The sequence below is a fragment of the Rhinolophus hipposideros genome, assembly GCF_964194185.1.
Source record: "Rhinolophus hipposideros genome assembly, chromosome: 18".
Classification (NCBI taxonomy): Eukaryota; Metazoa; Chordata; class Mammalia; order Chiroptera; family Rhinolophidae; genus Rhinolophus; species Rhinolophus hipposideros.
Genome location: NC_138064.1, coordinates 37,078,064 through 37,100,049, shown reverse-complemented (window position 1 = coordinate 37,100,049; position 21,986 = coordinate 37,078,064). Strand labels below are relative to the sequence as shown.

The 21,986-nt window shown below is 34.6% G+C and overlaps 1 protein-coding gene across 22 annotated transcripts in view; it reads left to right on the top strand.

The window, feature by feature from the left end:
• The window catches only part of ADAM22 (ADAM metallopeptidase domain 22), a 238,272-nt gene that overhangs the window by 183,627 nt on the left and 32,659 nt on the right, over positions 1–21,986 (top strand). For all 22 annotated transcript variants that reach the window (XM_081079324.1, XM_081079333.1, XM_081079329.1 and 19 more), the window contains exons 15-23: positions 3,523–3,622; positions 5,596–5,667; positions 5,887–5,979; positions 10,029–10,109; positions 14,496–14,546; positions 14,764–14,827; positions 16,500–16,605; positions 19,164–19,283; positions 21,687–21,855. In XM_081079324.1, coding sequence (XP_080935450.1) covers positions 3,523–3,622; positions 5,596–5,667; positions 5,887–5,979; positions 10,029–10,109; positions 14,496–14,546; positions 14,764–14,827; positions 16,500–16,605; positions 19,164–19,283; positions 21,687–21,855 — 856 coding nt within the window. The remainder of the gene's footprint in view (positions 1–3,522; positions 3,623–5,595; positions 5,668–5,886; positions 5,980–10,028; positions 10,110–14,495; positions 14,547–14,763; positions 14,828–16,499; positions 16,606–19,163; positions 19,284–21,686; positions 21,856–21,986) is intronic.

Sequence of the window (21,986 nt, the reverse complement as noted above, 5' to 3'; positions counted from 1 at the left end):
ACATTGCTTCTGGTATATGGCAATTTCTGTCAAATAAAAACATTATGGTGTGTCCTCATCCACCTTATTCACTGGATCTGACACCGTGTGACTTCTGGCTCTTCCCCAAAGTAAAAATGATTCAGGACATCGAGGAAGCCAGAGAGCGCAACTAAAGACACTCATGAAAGAGGACTTCCAGACCTGCTTCAGAAAGTGGTAAGAACCAAGGGGTAAGTATGTTCACAGTGAGGGGGAGTAATCTGAAGGGGATTAATGGCAATGTGTCATTTACTGTAATAAATTCTTTTTATTTAAACATTCACCCTGTTATTTGATCACACCTCATACATACGTTTCCAGCCTCTTGATTTCTTCAAGAATTCCAGCCTCTTCATCTGGAATTCTCATTTTTCTCTATCTAACCACGTTTCTAGGGATTTTAGATTTATTATAAATTTTAACTCCTGGATTATAATTTAATTCTGTATGTGCTATGCTTCCCCTCACCAATTAGTTGCACATTTTTGAGGATTACATCTTACACTAATTGATATTTTTGTGAGACTTCACATCATAATATCTTGTACAGACTTGATTTTCAAGAAATATTTATTGATTATATTTGAATTTTGCACTCCCAATATATGTATGACAAGGAAAATAAATGATGGAGGGCAAGTACATGCAATCATGTATTTAAAATATATTTTTAAAATATCTTTGAACGTTTTGTTTAGTAACAAGAGGAAATTAAAAATATCCTTTTTTATAGTTGTAATTTTCCAACAATTACTAAATTTCATGCTTGAGGTTCTTGTCTTTTACATGCTATTTAGTATATTATACCTGATTATTCTGAATAACTATTAAGCACAAAATTTGATAGACAATCTGCCTAGCACTAAGCATAATGAATACCAAAATCAAATGGCAACACTCAGATATGTATAGCTCTTTGTATTGGAACTCTTCTTACATCAAATACCATGTTTCCCCGAAAATAAGACCTAGCTTGACAATCAGCTCTAATGCATCTTTTGGAGCAAAAATTAATATAAGACCCGGTCTTATTTTACTATAATGTAAGACCGGGTCTTATATAATACAATATAGTATAAGACTGGGTCTTATATTAATTTTTGCTCCAAAAGGCACATTAAAGCTGACTGTCCAGTTTAGGTTTTATTTTCGGGGAAACACGGTAGATGCATTTAAGGGAAAAGCTCTTTGCATAAAACATTGTCTGGTATGATGCTATGTATAATTTGATCTGTGCAAACATCACCTAACAGCGCTAATTATGGACTTTTATTTCCCATGGGTACATTACCTCCCATTTCTACTTTCTGAAGTTCTTCTGTACTGCTTAATGTTGGAAAGCATTGTTGAACTGAATACCGGGCCTATTTAAAGTTCCTGTAAAAATTAAGATTTTAAGAATGCACTGAATAAACAGATATGTTACACTGCAAAAAAGGTTTGGGGCAGAGCCTAGGGAGATACATGATATCTGCTTTCAGGTATTTGAAGATGTAGTAGAGGAATTAGTCTTATTTGATATAGATAACAACACAGACTGTAACTGTCGGAAGTCAGATGAGGCACAGTGAAGGTAAGAGCAAGCTATAAATCTAAACTGCTCCTGTGAGGGAAATTCCCTGTCAGTGTTGGAGATCAGGCTGCACTTCCAACTGTGTAATGGGCAGCAGGTTGGGCCAGGCTGAGATCTCTGATAGCCCTTTGCAGGTCAGAGGCTGAACTAGGCTTTGACTTCTAAGGGTCCAACACTAAGACTTAGTGACTTTGTTCTTTGACAGTAGAAGCCATCTCAGGTTTTGACTGGTAGAATAAATAGGAAACTTGAAGAAAGTCCTATTTAATTTTCATAACTTTGGCAGAGATATGCAGAATGGATTCATGGGTATGGTGATTAAAACATTGGCTGAGGGGTTGGCATTGAAAAGAAAAAAGGAAGTAATATATGTATGAAAATCTTTAAATAAAGAATAAAGTGTATGACTTGATAGGAAAGCGAAGTGAAGGAAGTAAAGTGGTTCAGAGAATTTAAACCTGAGACAGCTTTATTTGGAGAGTTTGGCATGAAACGCTTGAAAAATGAGTTTAGGGTAAATAATCATTGTCAATTCCATTAATTAATACAAAAAGCATTAAACACTATGCTTGCAGGAAGTAGGGATATAAATGAACATAGTCTTTGCAGGCTAATGGGAGAAATGTTATAAAAAGTATTACTATCTTAATTGTATTTTCACTATTATAAAAGAACAATGTAAAAGAATTTTTTAAAAATATAGAAAATAAAATTTTATTTTTATTTTTTTATTATGATTTAAATAAATTATTATTTTATTTTTATTTTATTTATTTTTCTCACTATCCAGTGATAAACATGGTTAATGTTGAAATAAACAATGTTAAAATAATGTTTAAATCCCAGTACTTTTTCTTTCCATTTTTGTTGTTTTATATAATTTGGGTCCCGTTGGATATTTAACTGTTTATTAATTTTTTTACTTAACATTGTACAGTCAGCATTTTTCTGAGTTTTCATTCTTGAACACTGTGATTATTAATAACTTTTATTAATATGTCACAGTTTAGTTAACAGTTTTACTATTGAACATTTAGGTTATTTTCATGTTATTTACTATTATAAATTGTGCCACCATAAATATCTTTGTTCAGACATCTTTGTATACATAGTGAATTATGTCCTCAAGAAAATTTATAAAAGGAGAATTACTAGATCTAAGGATATTTCTCATTTTGAAGATTCTTAATGCATATTGCCAAATTGCTCTATAGTCAAGTTTTTTTTTCTGTTGACCTTTTATAATGTTATTACCTTTTTTGGTATACATTTTTTTTGTTTGTGTGAAACAATCTGAAACTTGAAGAACTTTTTTGTCCCTGAATCATAAGTTATTAACTTGGTGCCTGTCACCCCTAAAACCTTAATGTGCGTGTCTACAAACTAGGGCATCCTCCTACAAAGCCACAGTACAACCAGAAAAATCATCTAAGTCTTAGCCGCCATTCAAGACTGGCCCTGAGTTTCAACGGTTTTTATGTCTCTTTAGCATCCTGCTGTCTGGAACAGTACCTGTCTTTCTTTGACTTTCATAACCTTTACACATTTGTAGATTATAGGTCAGTTATTTTGTAGAATGCTCTGCAGTTTGGGTTCCAGCCTAGTAATATTTAGGAAAGACTTATTACAAAACAAATTATTTCTAACTCTCTTTAATCAAAATTACAGGTACAATATGTATATGTTTCCTTTGAATATGTTTGCACATAATGAAGAACCCATAATCATTGTTAGTCACCAAATGAAGAATTTGGAAATATACTGATGGAGTAAAACTCTTAGGGATTAAATATAATTGTACATAAGTAGAATTTATTTTTTCATTTTTAAGAAAATGTACAATTTTGACAGTGTTCAATTTTAAGACTGATATACAAACAAGGGAGATGAAAATTGTACTCAGCTATTACTTTTCTTCTCTCTTATAGCTATTATCTTCCCAAGAAGTTCACCCAGTGTAACATTGAAGAGTATCATGACTTCCTAAATAGTGGAGGTGGCGCCTGCCTTTTCAACAAACCTTCTAAGGTAATAAGCGTGATCAGAGTTACTAGTTATTAATCTTTCTAAAGTATAATAAAGACACATTTTTCAACCATTGGATCTCATAAAAGAGTTTTTCAACTTGGCTTATATGTACATAGTCTAAACTTGCTGAATATCTGCATTTTCAAAGTCAGCTTTAATCTTGAGCTTTGGGGACTATTCTGATGGGAATAGAAAGCAGGATAAGAGTGCTTTCTGAAAATTTTCCATTTTCTTTTTATCTGGCCAAATGATGATTCCAGGTTAGCTTACAAAAATGGTTTCATTTTGCCTTTCATTTTCATTTTCTTGGTGAGCTTTTTGCCCCCGTGGATACCTAATCACAGCTCATCCTGGGAGAAAGGAAAGCATATCTTTCCTCATCACTCCCTACCACTACCTTTCAGAATGAACAGTATGATTAAAATGGCAAGTTTCTCAGTATGAAAACCAAATCTGCTTCAAGAAGGAAAGGAGAAAGTCTTTTCGTACTTAGACTTTGTCAGAGGCTTTTATAATTTGTGGACCATCCTCTGATTACTGACTGGAAAGCAGGTCTTCCTCCTGTATCTGGAATACTTTGCAGATTAAAGTGGATTGCTTTCTCCTTGTTCATTATGTGAACTGTGACATGCTTCGGTGCACCACAGCGATATGTAGCATTGCTTTTGTAATCATTACCTGGTTTCGTTCTCTGTTCACTCCAGTGAAATTTAGGAAATGCATCACATTGCACTGAAAAGCGAATTGATGATTTTAAGTATCTTTCCAAAAGCTTCAGAAGTAATAATTGAGCTAAATTCCTGCTGCTATAAATGAAAAACAATTCAAGTCTTTTTACCAAAATAACTGATTATTCTGAACTCAGAGTAAGAGAAATAGAGTATTTTTCATCTGGATAAGTTTTAGTTTTGGCTTTCAAAGCTTTCTCATTTGTTATGATTCCTTTCAACTGAAAATGAAATATAGAGATGAGTGGATTCTTTTGTTGGAGAGGGGAGAGTATTTGAAATTAGGTTGGGATTCTTTTGTTGTTGTTGTTGCTTTTTAAAATTTCATTTTGCTTTTTCCCTCTAGCTAGTTAAGAATGTGTGTTGTGTGTGTGTTCATAGGTGTGTATTCACTTTCATTCTATAACACATAGATTTTGATTAACTTTTGAATGGTTGTTATATGTGCGGAGCATAGCAACTATTTACTAATTTAATCTATCAACACAAGATAAATTATATTTGAATGATAATATCGATGGAGAGTTAAAAAGTAAAAATCTTAAAATGTACTCTTGTATAGGCCAAAAACTGCTTCTGTCTCTAGGGCAAATTATCATTGCTGTTCTCTGTAGAACTGTGTTAATAGGAGGAGCTATATTTTGTATTAAATAAATCAATGAATTTGTTATTTTGTGATGTTTTCCTTATTGTCAATGAAATAACTTCCACAAGGAAATATAATTAATAAAGGGCTTTTCACAGGTAATTGAACTTGATCCTCACAACAATTCGTGATGTAGGTGGGCAGCTAATATTATTCCTGTTTTAAATACTAAAATACTTGGACTCTGAGATGGCAAGCTGTTTGCCCAAGATAAGTAGCTGAGCCAAGATTTGAATCCAGACATTCTGACTCTAAATCCCTTGCTTCCTGTTTGAAGGAAATGAAATTTCAGGAGTCAGTCTGGCTTGGCTTTCATCAATGGCTAGGTCATCTTTTATTTTGGTAGCATTTATCAGACCCTACTTGGTATATATGTTATATATGTAAATATGATTAAATCCGAACCGGAAATAATATTAGACACCTCTTTTCTAAAATTCCCAGTCTAAATTTATAAAAAGTCATGCTTTCTGTTTAGGAAAATAAAAATATACTTTGGAATAACTGACAGATATGCCAGAAGTATAGGTGTGGCCCTTGTGGTCTCTTGTAAGGTCTTTAATGTTGGTTTTTCTATATTTTTGGTTTTCATTCCACAGCTTCTTGATCCCCCTGAGTGTGGCAATGGCTTCATTGAAACTGGAGAGGAGTGTGACTGTGGGACCCCGGCAGTAAGTCTCTGAATGTTTTGATGATTTTTTAAGGTTATTCAGGGTCATTCTAGGTACACATACCCAGACATACAGAGCAAGTGTTATGCCTGGAAATTTTAAAAGATTTGTGGAAGAAAGATTATTATTGTGAGGCTATACATTTATTTTAGAAAATATTCTGGTGCTTTCAGGAAAATCTTCATGTTCTGATGTTTTGCCAATGTTTATATTCCTTAGGAATGTGTCCTTGAAGGAGCAGAGTGTTGTAAGAAATGCACCTTGACTCAAGACTCTCAATGCAGTGATGGTCTTTGTTGTAAAAAGTGCAAGGTAAATAAATGCTGATTCTTAACCAATTGACAGAAAAGAGGACATATCAGATTCAATTGTTAAGGCTGGGTAAATATGCTCTAATAACAATAGTGGTATCTAACACATGTTAAATGATTAAGTAGCAGGGGCTTTACAAGAGCCTCACAAAATTTTATGAGGTGTAGTAACTATTTTTATTCCCATCTAACAGATAAGAACACTGAGGCTTGTAGTGGTTAAGCAGTTTGCCCAGGGTCTTACACCAAGCAAGCCAGGGAACTAGGGCCTGAACTTTTGTCCTTCCCAGAGTTTATCCTCTCGCTTCTGCCTCCCTGAGGAGCATGCACATTAAAGAAAACTAGGTGTTTGATCTTTGAGTTGTTTTTCCTTTCTTGTAAAGCCAAACAGGTATTCAGAAGAACTTTCTTTTCTTGCTTCTCAGCTTGGTATATCTCTTGCATAGCTGTTGAGGGAGCAAAAGGAATACTTTTAGACATGATCACACCTTAATGTGTTGTGTATGAGAGTTTAAAATGCATCTTTTTAAAAAATGTTTTTTTCTAGTTTTGTTGAGATATAATTGACATACAGCCCTGTTTAAAGTGTACAACAGCACAATGACTTGACTTACATATATTGTGAAAATATTACCGTAATAAATTTAGTTAGTATACATCATCTCATAAAGATACCAAAAAAAAAGAAAAGTAGTATTTTTCCTTGTGATGAGGACTCTTAGGATCCTTAATAATGTTTAAAAATTCCATACAGCAGTGTTAACTATAATCATCATATTTTACCTTATATCCCAGTACTTATTTACCTCATAGCTGGGAGTGTTTACCTTTTGACCACCATCATCCAATTTGTCCAATAGTTTCTTAAGTCATCAAAAATGTTAATGTACATTTAGATACAAATATACATATAGCATGATATTTTGGTTTTAGAAGAATTATTCCATCTATAAATCTCAAGGCAGTAAATTCTAAATAAATTAAACTGCTGCCAAATGTTTATTTGGATGCTTTCTTTTTAATAAAATGCATCTTTAAACACATTATCTGTTTTCATTCTCCCAATAGCATCCTCATACCTGTCTCCAAATATTTAAACCTTTCCATCAAGACTGAGAGTTATTTGTGGCTTACCTTTTTAAAAGAAATCTATTTCTTTTTTCTCTTCTGATATAAAGTCTTGTACAATAGTCTGCATTATTTCTGAGGTTTAATATCTACCTCTTTTAGTCTGTACATTTTATGGAAGCAGAGCCCAGGACTTACACAGTACTTGGTACAGTACTTGGTACAGTACTTGGTAAATATTCGTTAAATGAATGAATAAATCTGTGCAGCAGTCTCTTACTGATTATTTGCTGATTAATTAACTTTAGTCTTAGAGTTAAGACAGGGTAGAATATGCATCTATCATATTAAGTATCTACTGAATGCCAGAGAGAGGTAAGCACTTTTAATTTATATCGTCTTATGTCTGCATTTCTCAATGCAGGCACTATTGACATTTGGGGCCAGATAATTTTTTGTCGTGAGGGTGTATCTTGTTTATTGTAGAATATTTAGCAGCTTTCTGGTCTTCTACCAGATGCAAGCACCACCCCTCTCAGTCGTGACAACCAAAAATGTCTCCAGATATTGCCAAATGTCCCCTCAGGGGCAAAATCACTACTGGTTAGACTGCTATCTTAGATGATGCTCACAACCCCACTTTTGGGGTAGGCATCATTATCCATATTTTTCACTTGAACAATCCCAGTCTCAAGGAAGTGAAATAATCTGCGTAGGTTCATTCAGCCAGAACAGAATAAATGTTCACTTACATCCCAGATCTGCGGGCAGCTATTTCTGTTGTTTCTGTTTGACCACCATGTCTCTGGCAGGTTTTTAAGATAAGAAAGGCCCTGGCAGAGATCTCTGAAAGCATTTTCTAAAAAAGGAAGATTAAACTGAAGGTGAAACAAATATATTTTCATTTTGGCTGCTTCAACTATTTATTCTGACAGCTTTTCCAACTGCCTTAACAAGGGATCCCCAGTCTTGATGTTAATCCTTGGTGATTTAAGTCTGCCTATCCATAAAATGCATTTGATGATGCCATTTTTCTTTGATTTATAGAATCCAGCTCTTTGTGATATTATCATTTCAAGGAACAAGTAAAAATAATAAAATTAAAATACATACAATAAATTGGCATGATTAACCCTCCCACAAAATAAGTTACAGCTGTCCCAGTCAAGTAAGATCCTTTTTTGCCATTTTTCTCTACCCCACTCTCGTCCCTACCCTGGGCTCCTGGGGGAGCCAGAGGCAGGATAGTAAACAGAGAGGGGGAAATTGAAGAACAAGATGGAAAACTGTGTGTATCTCTAGTTTTTCTGCATGTGTTTATAATAACGTATCTATCCCAGAGTTGGCAAACGTTTCCTGTAAGGGGCCATAGAGTAAATGGTGTAGGCTTTGTGGGTCATAGGTCTGTGTCAGCTACTCAACTCTGCCTTTGACAGCAGCTATAGAAAATACAGAAACGAATGGGCATGGTTGTGTTCCAATAAAACTATACAGAGACAGGCAGCCAACCAAATTTTGCCCTCAAGCTATAATATGTGGACCTCTGCTGTAAACTATTGCTTATTCACTTGTTTATTATTTTCTTCTCTCATTAGTAAGTTCCGAGAGGGCAGGGGTTTGGGTTGATTTATTTACTACTGTACCACAGCCCTTCAAGCAAGTCCTCCCTCACCATGCTTCCTCATAAAAGTCACTGGCAGTTCTTGGAACATTTACATTCTCATATAAACTCTATCTTAAATCTGCTCATATTTCTACCTCAGATGTTCTAAAATTGTGGTTTGCCTCAATCCCAAGGAGGAAGACAGAGTATATGAAATGAAATGCTCTTGCTTATTTCCATATTTTTATGACCTGTTTACCCCCATTAAAATGTAAGTTCTTTGTGAGCAGGATTCTTGTGTTTTGTTCTCGATTGAGCCTCCAGTGGCTAGAAAGTGCCTGACACATTTTAAGTGGCTAGTAAATACTTGAATGAATGAACGAACGAATGAATGAATGAATAAATAAATGAACACAAATTTTGTTCAGATCTTCTAAAAAGTACCGGTCGAGGTGCTGATTGGCAATGGCAGTGTGTTGTTCATGTTCCAGGAAGAACAGGAAACTTGACTGCTGAGAAGACAGTGAACAAGCGAGAAAAGCTGAAATTTGCAGGAGTTCGGTGGTTGTCCCAAATGATGTGTGTGTTTGTGTAAGCACAGATAAAAACATAATAGGGCCCACCCCCAAATATCAACATTTCGAAGAGGGAAAGAGAATGGGATTGAGAGGAGAGGGGAAGGATGAAAACTTTGTGTCTCTGTTTTATTATAGTGAATACTCTTGTAATTCATAAATCCAGTGAGCTTCAAAATTTATTTGTACAACTCTCAAACAAGAAATATTTAAGGTGGTTGAAAACAGACCAAAAAAACCTGCCATGCACAGGTACAAATCATAGAAACATTAGAAAAGAATAAAAGACCAAGCTATAGACCTATGTAAAAATGAGGCAGGAAAGAAGAAAGAAAGAGAAAGCATGGGAGGAAATAGCTTTGCCAGAAAATCTATCTTTAACAATTCAGCCCAAAATGTAACTTTTCAAATTCTTGGCAGATGAGGCAAAAAAAGAGTAATATGATAAAGGTGCCAATAAAAATGAAAGGTAAAGTATAAATCCAAAAGCTATTTGGAAGGAAGAATTACTAGAACTCAGACTGACGCTTCCTCTGGTGGAGAATGTATCATCAAGCACTATCCTATAGTAGCAAGATATTGTAAGACTTATATGATGACTATGCAAATTACTTTGTACACGAGAAACTCTCTCTGAAAACTATTGAATTAAAATTTCATTCAGTAACTGTGGTTTTCAGACTACTATCTTAAAATAGTTTAAGATATTGCTATCCAAAAAATACTCATTTTGTTTTTTCAAAGATGACAGTGTGAGAATTATTTTCTTCAACAGTTTTACACATTGATTTTTGTTCACTTTAGTTTCAGCCTATGGGGACTGTGTGCCGAGAAGCAGTAAACGATTGTGATATTCATGAAACATGCTCAGGAAATTCGAGCCAGGTAATTTACAGAACAATTACTCTAAACTGGATGGGAACAAGTAGCAATATCATTAGTGCCCTGATCCCCGGGTGACAGGAAAATGGACAAGATGCTCATCTCTTTTTTTCACATCAACTCTCATCCTCGCTTTATTTTTCCGGAATGTAAGTTTCAGGAATCGAAGCTTGAGCGGATGTTCAGCATAATTTTGTCTTAATGTTGAACAAAGCTAAGACTGCATGCATGCCTTCACTGCTATGTTTTTGTTTTAAGTAGGGAGTAAAACTTATTTGCTTTTTGTCTACTCAGTGAAGGAGGAAACACAAAGACTCTTCAGCTGGTTGAAATAGGAGTCAGGCCAGGTAGACAGACCCTCAGAGCATTGGGTTCTGGGAAGGAGCCTGTCTCTCTGTCTCCACTCTTACTTATCTGAGATAGCTTGCATCACCTTAGCCATTACTAGTAGCTGCTTTTGAGTTTAATATCATTTGGTTGTAAATAGAGGAGATAAGGAAGTTGATAAACTTCGGCAAGTGTTCCCCGATTTCAAATGATCAGTGTCTACACAGGCAGCCCTCGCTTTGCATAGTGGTGCAGGACAATGAAAACAAGCATGCAAACTGAAACCACGTAAAATCATCTAGTAATCAGTGGAACAAAACTACAGTTGTTCTGTGATCTTTAAAAAAGATTGGACTATTAAATACTCTCTTACCATTGGCTTTAAGTGAATAGGGAAATGAAGAAAAAATTAACTAATACTTATTTAGCACACTAAATTAAAACAGAAACATTAAGAATTAAGGTATTTTATTTCTTTGTAAAAAACTTATCAATAGTCGAAACTGCCGGTCACCTTCTTGTTACAAACCTTATGATCCCTACTGAGCACCTTCTCCGTGCATTGCTGAATCATCATACTCCTTTCTCAGTTTGGATCCGCTTTTAGCGTTTTATCCTTTTTGCTTTCAATGTCATGCACTCCTTCGAAGAGATCTGAAGATGTGAACGTGAAGATTTTTGCGGAGCAGGAGTATGAACATTCCCACAGTGAGCAATTTTTTTCTGTAACTCCATTTACACTCAATGAGAATTTCTCTTCAAGAGGCATCACTTTGCATTTTTTTGCAGCACTTTCATCTTTGTTGGCCAGTTCCCTCTTTTGATTATCCAGTTTTGTAACATGTCACGTTATCACCCAAATACAGTGAGACAACAGCACTACACACTTTGTTGTCTGTGTATGAACTGAATAAATAGATGGCAAGTGACCAATCATTGTATCTGAAAGAAGTGACAAGATGGGTTATTCACCATGATGGGCATCTGTTATTTAGGAATCTAGTGATAAGTGAATTGAAGAGCTCTAGCAAAGTTTGTGCTTTATGCAATTACTCACAGTTAATATATTATGATAACTGAAAGTAGAACTGTGTTATTGGGGTACTACCGTGCTTCCCCCAAAATAAGACCTAGCTGGACAATCAGCTCTAATGCGTCTTTTGGAGCAAAAATTAATATAAGACCCGGTCTTATTCTACTACACTATAAGACCCGGTCTATAATATAATATAATATAATATAATATAATATAATATAATATAATATAATATAATGTAACATAATATAATATAATATAATACTGGGTCTTATATTAACTTTTGCTCCAAAAGATGCATTAGAGCTGGTTGTCCAGCTAGGTCTTATTTTCGGAGAAACATGGTAGTGGTTTTTAACAAAACCCTGGTAACTGAAATTCATGTATATTGGAGCCATGTAAAACTAGGACTGCCTGCATATTTTGTCCTCTAGAGAAGAGGGATTTGGTAGTTGTCTGTCTACATGAACCATTAAAAATGCTTTATTTTAAAGATAGTCATTCTAAGAGACTAAAGATTTTTCATGTAAAAGTCTTTTCCTTTCTTACTTGTAATTAGCATCATGTCTAAGCTAACACTTGTGATGATGAGGATATGATGAAATGATGGATGTGCAAAGGTGTTCTTGTTGCATTAGTTGTAACAGCGTAAACTGGAGATACAGCAGGTCCTCGAAGAACAGTGTGTTGGTCATTGTTATTTTGTTATAACATTAATGAGATGCTCTAGGAATTTAACTCTTGTTTACATCAATTAGGGTATGGTAAAATTGGTTTCATTATACATCATTTTGCTTAAAGTCACAGACCCTATCGAAGATGTTGAGGACTTTCTGTATTTTTAAGTGACTATTTTAGTACGTTGGTTATATGTTTTTGTCTACTTAGTGAAGGAGGAATCAAAAAGACTCTTCAGCTGGTTGAAACAGGGCTCAGCCCAGGCAGACAGACCCGTAGAGCACTGGGTTCTGAGAAGGAGCCTGTTCTGTAGTTTGTAGCTCGATGCAATGTGTTACAGCTATTAAGATGATACCTACAAAAAAGTGTATTATGACATGAAATTTGTATGACAAAAGTAAAGAGAAGAAGCAGAATATAAATATTATCTATACCTTCATTATACCTATATTTAAAAATGACATAATTTGTAGAAAAAGGTAGTGAAAAAAATGTACCAATATGTAAAAAATGGTTGTCTTTGGATGGTGGAAATGAAATAATTTTTGTCTTTCATTTAAAAAAAAACAAACACTTTTTGCCTTTCCTAACTTTGCTCAAATGAGTATTATTATTATGATGATAGAAAATATGTAATAAATTTAAAAATTACCGATTATTTATATCTACATAAGAATGCTTTGCAATTTTCTGTGTTTGCCACAAGGGCATAAAAAGAAGGGGTGCTCTAAAGCATCATGCCCAAAGTAGACTTCTGCTGGAGAGTCATTTTACATGTAAGGGTTGTGTTGCTTCTTGTGGTGAAAAAGAGGAAATACAGTAATTGCTCCTTCTATGTTGACATCCTCCTTGCTTATGCTTTCTGCTCTTGTTTTTCTTGCTCTGAGGAATAGAGTATCTGTATAAAGCAAGCTGTCTTAAATTTTAGCTGAGTTGTTGCTGTCAAATTGTGTGTGTGTGTTGTTGTTTTTTAAGTTTATTTGGGGTGACAATTTTTAGCAAAGTTACATAGATTTAAGGTATACAGTTTTGTAATACATCAGCTATATGTCACATTGTGTGCTCACCACCCAGAATCAGTTCTCTTTCCATCACCATATATTGGATCCCCTTTACCCTCATCTACACCCCCCTCCCTATCCCTCTGTGTCTGACTTTTTGTTTCTTCATTTCCTTGTCTTGTTTTTTTGTTGTTTTCAGTTTTATATACCATATATCAGTGAAATCAAACCGTTCTCAACTTTTTCTGTCTGATTTATTTCGCTTAGCATTATAATCTCAAGATCCATCCATATTGTCGCAAATGGTAGTATTTCATGTTTTCTTAAGGCAGAATAGTAGTCCATTGTGTATATGTACCACAACTTCTTTATCCAATCACTTATAGAAGGACACTTTGGTTGTTTACATGTCTTGGCCACTGTAAATAAAGCTGCAATGAACATAGGAACACATATATCTTTATGAACAAATATTTTTATATTTTTGAGTAGATATCCAGGAGAAGGATTGCTGGGCCATATGGTAATTCTATTTTTAATTTTTGAGGAACCTCCACACTGTCTTCCATAGTGGCTGCACCAGTCTGCATTCCCACCAACAGTGCATGAGGGTTTCTTTTTCTCTACAGCCTCTCTAACACTTGTTATTGTTTGTCTTGTTGATGATAGCCATTCTGACTGGGGTGAGGTGATATCTCATTGTGGTTTTTATTTGCATTTCTCTGATGATTAGTGATGTTGAACATTTTTTCATATCTATTGGCCATTTATATATCTTCTTTGGAGAAATGTCTATTCAGTTCCTCTGCCCATTTTTTAATTGGATTATTTGTTTTTTGTTGTTGTTGAGTTGTATGCGATTTTTTATATATTTTGGATATTAGCCCCTTATCGGAGGCATTGTTTGCAAAAATCTTCTCCCAATTAGTTAGTTGTCTCTTTATTTTGTCGATGGTTTCTTTTGCTGTGCAGAAGCTTTTTAGTTTGATATAGTCCCATTCATTTATTTTTGCTTTTACTTCCCTGGCCTTTGGGGTCAAATTCATAAAATGCTCTTTGAACCCAAGGTCCGTTAGTTTAGTACCTATATTTTTTTCTATGCATCTTATTGTTTTTATTTGCTGATGTGTAATCAACTGTTTTTGCCTCTAATCAGTATTTTTAGGGGAAGGTGCACCAATTGTAATTCCTTTTACTTTCTCTTGATCTTTTTTGCTTTTATTTTCAGATATTTTAAGAGACTAAACACATATTACACTCCATGTTTGAAATGAAAACATTAAAAGGATTAGCTCATCCTGATATTTTGCTGTGCATTTTGATCATAGTTCTGTTTTCTTTTGCCAGTGTGCCCCCAATATTCATAAAATGGATGGATATTCATGTGACGGTGTTCAGGTAGGTTACTTCATCTTTACCATTTTTCATGTGGATCAGCAAGAAATACTAAAATCTTAACAAAATAGGAAGACCACTTTAAATGTTTGGTAATCAATTCTGAAGATAAAAGGCCTTTACGGTGCTCATCTACTAGTTCTCCCACTCGCATTTACTTTTTCAGTTATCTGACAAAAGCAAACATTGCATAGCTAATATGTATGCTTTTCCATTTTAGGGAATTTGCTTTGGAGGAAGATGTAAAACAAGGGATAGACAATGCAAATACGTCTGGGGGCAAAGTAAGTAAATAGTGTGGCTTGATCATTTCAAAGTATGATGACCAAGGTATCAGACCAAGGGACATGTGAGCTGGAAGTCAATTTTCAACCACTTTATGAGTGGGGGAATTCTTGAAACCATTGCAAGTCTTAGCAGGGACACTTTTGTGGAAATGAGGGAAGGGTACCTCCTTTGAGAAGACACAGCCATACACGTGTTGGCTAGTTGGCCATGCCTTTGGACATGACAGAAGGTGCCTTTGCTGCCAGGCAAGGGAAGGCCACTTTAAAATGTACAGCTAGGAAAATAGACCAAACCTGGACATGTGGTCCACTTATACTTTCCTTGGCTGAGTGTCCTTAAGCAAAACCTGTACAACCATGTGGGATGAACATGGACCCTGGATAGGGCTCGCTAGGTTTAGGAATGTAGTGTTTTAGCTAGCGCTGCTTTTTCTTCAACAATCTTTCTTAAAGTCTAGTTGCCTTTCCTACTTATAGGTGACCTTCTGCTGAGGTAACTCTGCGATATCAGAAGGAAATCTTAGTGTTATTCCCTTCAAAGTTTGTAGGCTATTCAGAGGGAATGACATAGTATTTATATCAAAAACATGTTATTTAAGTTATATCTCTATTTAAATATATGTTTAAATGTTGTGTAATACATTTTTTCCAGAAGTATTACCAGCTCTTTTGAAAGCCATTTTTCTTTCAAAGTCTTTCATAAGACAGTTTGTATTAGAAAGCAAGCTATAAAGATAATAATAATCCACATTGTCACAAACTGGCTATCGTCCTCTTGGGAGGGGAAGTATATGTTTTCTTTGAGCAACTAGAGAAATATTGGGGTGGGGGAACATTTAGTCATGCAGGTTTGTACTTTGGACAAAAAGATACAGCAAAGAGATGTAGTTTTATTTTTCCTCCACTTAAAAAATAGTAGCTGACAGAAAGAAGTAGGAAAAGAAAATACCAATATAATTATTATTTTCTTTTTAAATATCTACAAGCGGTCTTTGGATTAGTTTGCCAAAGTCATTTCGGTATAGCTCTTGGATAACTTAATCAACCAACCTGGTTTTAGCAAAAATAAAATCCTAACAAAGATGACGACATAATATAAAATGTTATTTGACTGTCAGAGATTCTGCATGAATTCAAGTTTGTCTAAAAGCAAAATAAAGTTAATTTTTTGTTTTGCTTTTTGCTAGCTGTTAAGAATTAGTGATCACGGTAGAAATTGAACCGATGTTTCTTGAATCTTTAATTATAGTACATTGCTATTTTAATAAAATTGTCTTTATGATTAATAAACGTTATTGAGTGAGAAATTCATGCTTTACATTTAGGACTGAGATTAAAATGTGGAATATTTATTCAAGGAACCAGTTGGTAGCATCTTCCCCTAATTACTGGCCAAATTCTGAAGAATGTTGTTTTGGAACCTAAATACATCCTATCAAAGATCTAAATAGATTTGTTTTTCAAATTTCAAATGAGCAGCCATGAAAAATGTATGTGAGTCATGGATATCTGCAGTATAAGAAAACTCTTGTGAACTGTGGGTACAATTTTGGAATTGATAACATGGTAGTGGAGAAGAGTCCTTAAATAGCTATTTCCCTGACTGCAAACATTTTGAGCAGCTCACATGTTACACCTGTCACTGATAGAAAGCTCTGTTCTGCTTCAGAGGTGATGGCATCAGACAAATACTGCTATGAGAAACTGAATATCGAAGGGACTGAGAAGGGAAACTGTGGGAAAGACAAAGACACATGGATACAATGCAACAAACGGTGAGATGGACAAGTTAGCCCTGAGCTTATCCCTTAGTTAATTACAAACATTACTTTTTAAGTGACCAGGACTTTCCTGCTTTCTGCATCCCACAAAGCAGTGTGTTGCCTGTTCATCTCTTCCCAGTGTTCCAGCATCGCCTTTGAAGAAGGTTCCCAAATCTTAACATGTACACTGACCTCTCTCCTAAGGCCCAAGTCATACTTATAGCTACCTTGGGACTTTCTCACCTTAAAGACACCTGCCAGCATCTCAAAACCAGCACAAATTAAAGCCACCAGAATATGTCCTCAGTTAACTGGCTCTGACTTTTCTACACCACTGTTTTTGCCAAAGGTCTTAATATCTCACTGTTCTTCTGTTTAGAAACCTCAAAACGTTTCTTGACTCCATCTTCCCTCTGGCACATTGTCCAAACGGCCAAATCATGTCTGTTCTTTCCTTTATTCCCCCACCACTTGTCTTTAATTCACCCTTTCATTGCCATTCCTATTGCATTTGCACTGAGGATTTATATTAAGGACCCAACTAAGACCTATATTAACTTTTCAACTATTACAGAAGCCTCTTAACAGTTTTTTACATCAGCAATCTCTAAAAGGTTGCCATCAGAATAATCTTATACAGAATAGTTTTGACCGTATCAATTCTTTGTTCAAATTTCACTGGTTCCACATAGCGAATTAATAGTAGGAATAATACCCAACATTGATTGAACACACACTGTGTACTAATCACTGTATTATGCTCTACATAAGCTACATCATTTAATCTTTATGTCAGTTCTTCCCATTTTATGGAGGAGGCAACTGAGACACAGTTAACTAATTTGACCAAGGTCACATAACTAGGATGCAATAGAAGCAGAATTAGAATTCAGGCAGTCTGATTTCGTAATTGTCTTTTAACTATTTTGTTGAACGTCATACTGTTTTGTTTAACAAACACAATGAAACCTTAGCTTGGCACTGTACCTCCTCCACAATTTGCCCCGACCTCCATTTTTTGTTTTTATTTCTCTTCTCTTTCGTTGTTTAGTATACTTTGCATTCCTAATATGTGCATTATATTGTCCTACCTCCGTGCCTATACTTGCGCTATTCATTTCTCTGGAAGCACTCTTTATACCCACTTTATTACCAGTCAAAACTATCCATTCTTAAAAGATTTGCTTAGACAACACATTATAAGTTATTTCTGGATTTACTCTAGAAATAAATCATCTTCCTCTTCTTCTTAATTTCCACCGCCCTTTGTACTATCCTTATCCCCACAACTATGTTGTTTTATAATTGTTTATGTATGTGATTTCTTTTCTCATCCAGCATATAATTTCCTTGAGGATAAAAATCATGTCTAATTGTCTTTATATATTCTAAAATATTTAGTAAGTTTCGTACACAAAAATTACATTTAAAAAATGTTGAATGACTATCTCTTCTGTGTTAAGAAATCATTTTTGTTTATGACAGATACAATAAAATGATACCTGAACTTTTAAAAATTATTTTTTAAGAATGAAGTAATACATATTATTTTCTGTATTGGTGATAGATACGAGTCCTAATTTTTCTCTTTTCTCTACCTGATAAAGCCTAATATTTCCATATATAATTTTGCCAGCCTACTAATCAGCCTTGCTGGCCTACTAAGAAGATATTTAAGGATATGTGTTTATCATTATCTATATTAATAATTAAAATGTGTTAGGTATAAAAATATGTAAGATAGTATTTAACACCAGTGAAAATATTTTACACATTAAATCAGAATTATCTGTGATAGTTGGGGAAGTATTGGAATATGAGTATATTGAAGAAGGGATCATGAGCTCATATGGTTGAGAATCTACAAAATGTATGTCTACGTGTGTGTGTGTGTGTGTGTGTGTGTGTACACACACACAAAAAAAAACACACACACAAATATAATATATATCTCTTTTTAAATTCTGGGGCAAAAAGTTGAAGAAAGAGCTGTTTTACAAAAGAATGCTCATCCAAGGTCATTCATTCACTTATCAAATATTAAAAAATGTTTTAGTATATCCAGTGATGTGTTACAGGGATAGAGATTCCGATATATCAGAACTCTATTTGATGGATAATTTCCTTTAGACAAATTCTTATTTTTGTTTTTTAAACTTTTATTTATTTGTGTTTTTCCAAGACCTATCAGCTCCAAGTCAAGTAGTTGTTTCAATCTAGTTGTGGAGGGCGCAGCTCACAGTGGCCCATGAGGGGATCGAACCGGCAACCTTGTTGTTAAGACACTGCGCTCCAACCAACTGAGCTAACCGGCCACCCTTAAATTCTTGAACTAATTGACAGTAAAGCAAAAGCTAAAAAAAAAAACAATTGGGATTTTGATACATCAATAAAGTTCAGAGAAGACACTTCTTTTTAAAGCTGGATTAAATGTATTTGGGTTTAGTTTATTTTGCTTATAACTTGAGCATATCATATAGTTGATGAAAAACAAGTGCTAAAATGAGATAAGATTATTGTTCTAACTGCACATGGTTGAAAAGTAAATAATTGGTACTCTTTTAATACAGGGATGTGCTTTGTGGTTACCTTTTGTGTGCCAATATTGGTAATATCCCAAGGCTTGGAGAACTTGATGGTGAAATCACATCTACTTTAGTTGTGCAGCAGGGAAGAACATTAAACTGCAGGTAATCATCCAACCATTCCGTGAGAATATTAGTCTGCTCACTTCTGAGGAATGCATTTTAGGATTACTTCTATTTTTAGTTCATATGAATGTTAGGAAACCAAAATAGAATCTAGCACATATAGTGAAATAAGTAAGTCCTGACAGAAAAGAAATGAAAAGAATATAAAAATTAGGGTTTCGTTTACATTTAATTCTTATCAAAGGAAATGAATGAGAACTTCTGGATATAATTAGTGGATTAAATATATACATCTTCTTTTGTTCCCTTCTGAAATTCCACTAAAGTGAAACTAACTGAATCTTTTATAGAAATCACATATCCACAGGTAAGCAGAGAAAGGGAGAGGAGACAATAGCAACAAAATTTTGGAGTGTGGAAAGCAAAAGGATGTGTGACAAATGATTATAAAAACTACAAAAACTGAAATCCTAAATCAGTTAATGGGGAAAACTGAGAACTAAGTCAGAATATACTGTCAGTTCCTAAAAAGCTCAAAAATGGGCATCATCATTTACTTCTGTAAGAGGGAGTAAAGGATTAAGGGGCAGGAAAGAGGATTAAAATAAAGAAGATAGGTAAAACTCTGTTAAGGAAGCACTAACAGATTAATTCCTTGATTCAGCTAAATTGGCTATTGGTCACCCTCCCGTGGGAGATTTGAGCTTTGTATTTTGAGATTGTAAAATAGGTGCCCAGACTGAAGAACAGCAGGCTATATTGATATCAGTGTTGTGTGGAACTGGTACTGCTTCATTGATGTTCAGTCAGAAAGCTCTAGAATTTCTAAACATCTATCTGTTCCCCCTCCTCAAATATGAGCAGATTATCAGACATGTGAACAAATTCTCTAACATGAGAAAAAGAGATAAAAACAACCACTTAGAAAAAAAAATAACAACCACCTACCAATAGTTATGAGAGATAAGATATTTCTCTCATGAAACAAGAATAGAGTGCTATTTTAAAAAATGAAGAACATTCAAGAAGGGAAAAATGCTTTTGGAAATTAAAAATATGATGGCAGAAATTAAACTCAGTAGTTGAAATTATCTCCCAGAAAAAGTACGGCAAAAGAGGGAAAGAAACGAACAGATAGAGAAATTAGAATAGAAATAATAAAGACCAGAGAAAACAGCAGGGAGGAAATTATCAGTGAGTAACTCAAAAGTGATGTAACCTAGAACTGATGGACTTGAATTTCCATATTGACAGGCTCACCAGCTGTCAGGTACAGAGAATGAAATTAGAAGCTCATCTACACATATCATCATGAAATATCATAACCTTAGGACAAAGAACAGAATCCCAAATATTTCCAGAGAAGAAGGAAAAAAAGATGGGGCATTGGAATGACTTAGGATCTATCAGCACGAGCCCTGGGAGCCAGAAGACAAAGGAGAAAATAATTTCCAAACTACCATTCTGTACAGAGGCAAAATATCAATCAAGCATGAGAGTAGAAAATAATGACTCTTCTAGATATGCAAGTTTCCCCCAAATTTTCTCCCCTAAACCTTTTCTCAGGAAGCTTTTGGAAATTGTGCTTCCCCAAAATGAAGGAGTAAACTAAGAGAAAGGCAGGGAATTTCGGAATCAAGCCCCTCTCTGAGAGGGCTGTCCTCCCATAGAGGTGAGGGGAAATCTAAGATGTACAGCTTTGCACCAGATACGAGGACGTCCAGATCAGATAGGTGCAGGGGAAAGTCCAGATGGGAACTCCCGGAGAGATTTTTACAGGAAGAGGAACTGGTGATCAGTGGAGATTTTGACATTTTAAAAAACTAATTTATCTGTTTGACTCATTAAACTAATTAGTAAAAATAAAAAGAATGGAGATTTTTATGTAGTAGCCTTGACGTGGCACCATATTGATAAATTGATTATATATACATTTTCAATTTCTATTCTGTTTATTTTTTATTCCTATATAACATGTAGACTTGCTATATTGAATAGTGTAGTTACAATAGTTGAGCCATTCTCAAATATAATTTGTAAATATAGCACTGTTTTTTGGAAATGTAAACCAAAATCACTTCTCATTTTTGTTCAAAACATTTGAAATCTTGAAACCTACTTACTTATCAAATCAAATACTATAATCATGGCCTCAACTTGTACATGATATCCAAGGCAAAATGATAAAGCCATTTCAATTCAGGAACTGTTTAATTATGTTTAAATCCTAAAATGTATCAATATCGCTGAAAAGAATTAGATCAAGAGATTCAATTGCTTTCTTGACAGAGGTATTTAAAAATGCTTGTTATTAGTTTTTATGAGATAATAAATAGAAAATAGAGAAATGGATATTGCCCACTTTTTAGTTTTTAAGTATATTGTTAAAATGAATGTGAATTAATGGAATCCAAGTTCTCTTTGCTCTCAATGTATTTTCAGTGGTGGGCATGTTAAGCTTGAAGAAGACGTAGATCTTGGCTATGTGGAAGATGGGACACCTTGTGGCCCCCAAATGATGTGCTTAGAACACCGGTGTCTTCCAGTGGCTTCTTTCAACTTTAGTACTTGTTTAAGCAATAAAGAAGGCACTGTTTGTTCAGGAAATGGAGTGAGTATTCAGTACCTCAGCACGGGAAACTACTCAGTTCTTTAACATCACAGAAATAGATATGACCCTAAACTGCATATTTCTGTAATAATGGAAAACATGTTTATCCATTTTTCTAGCTGGTTTGTAGA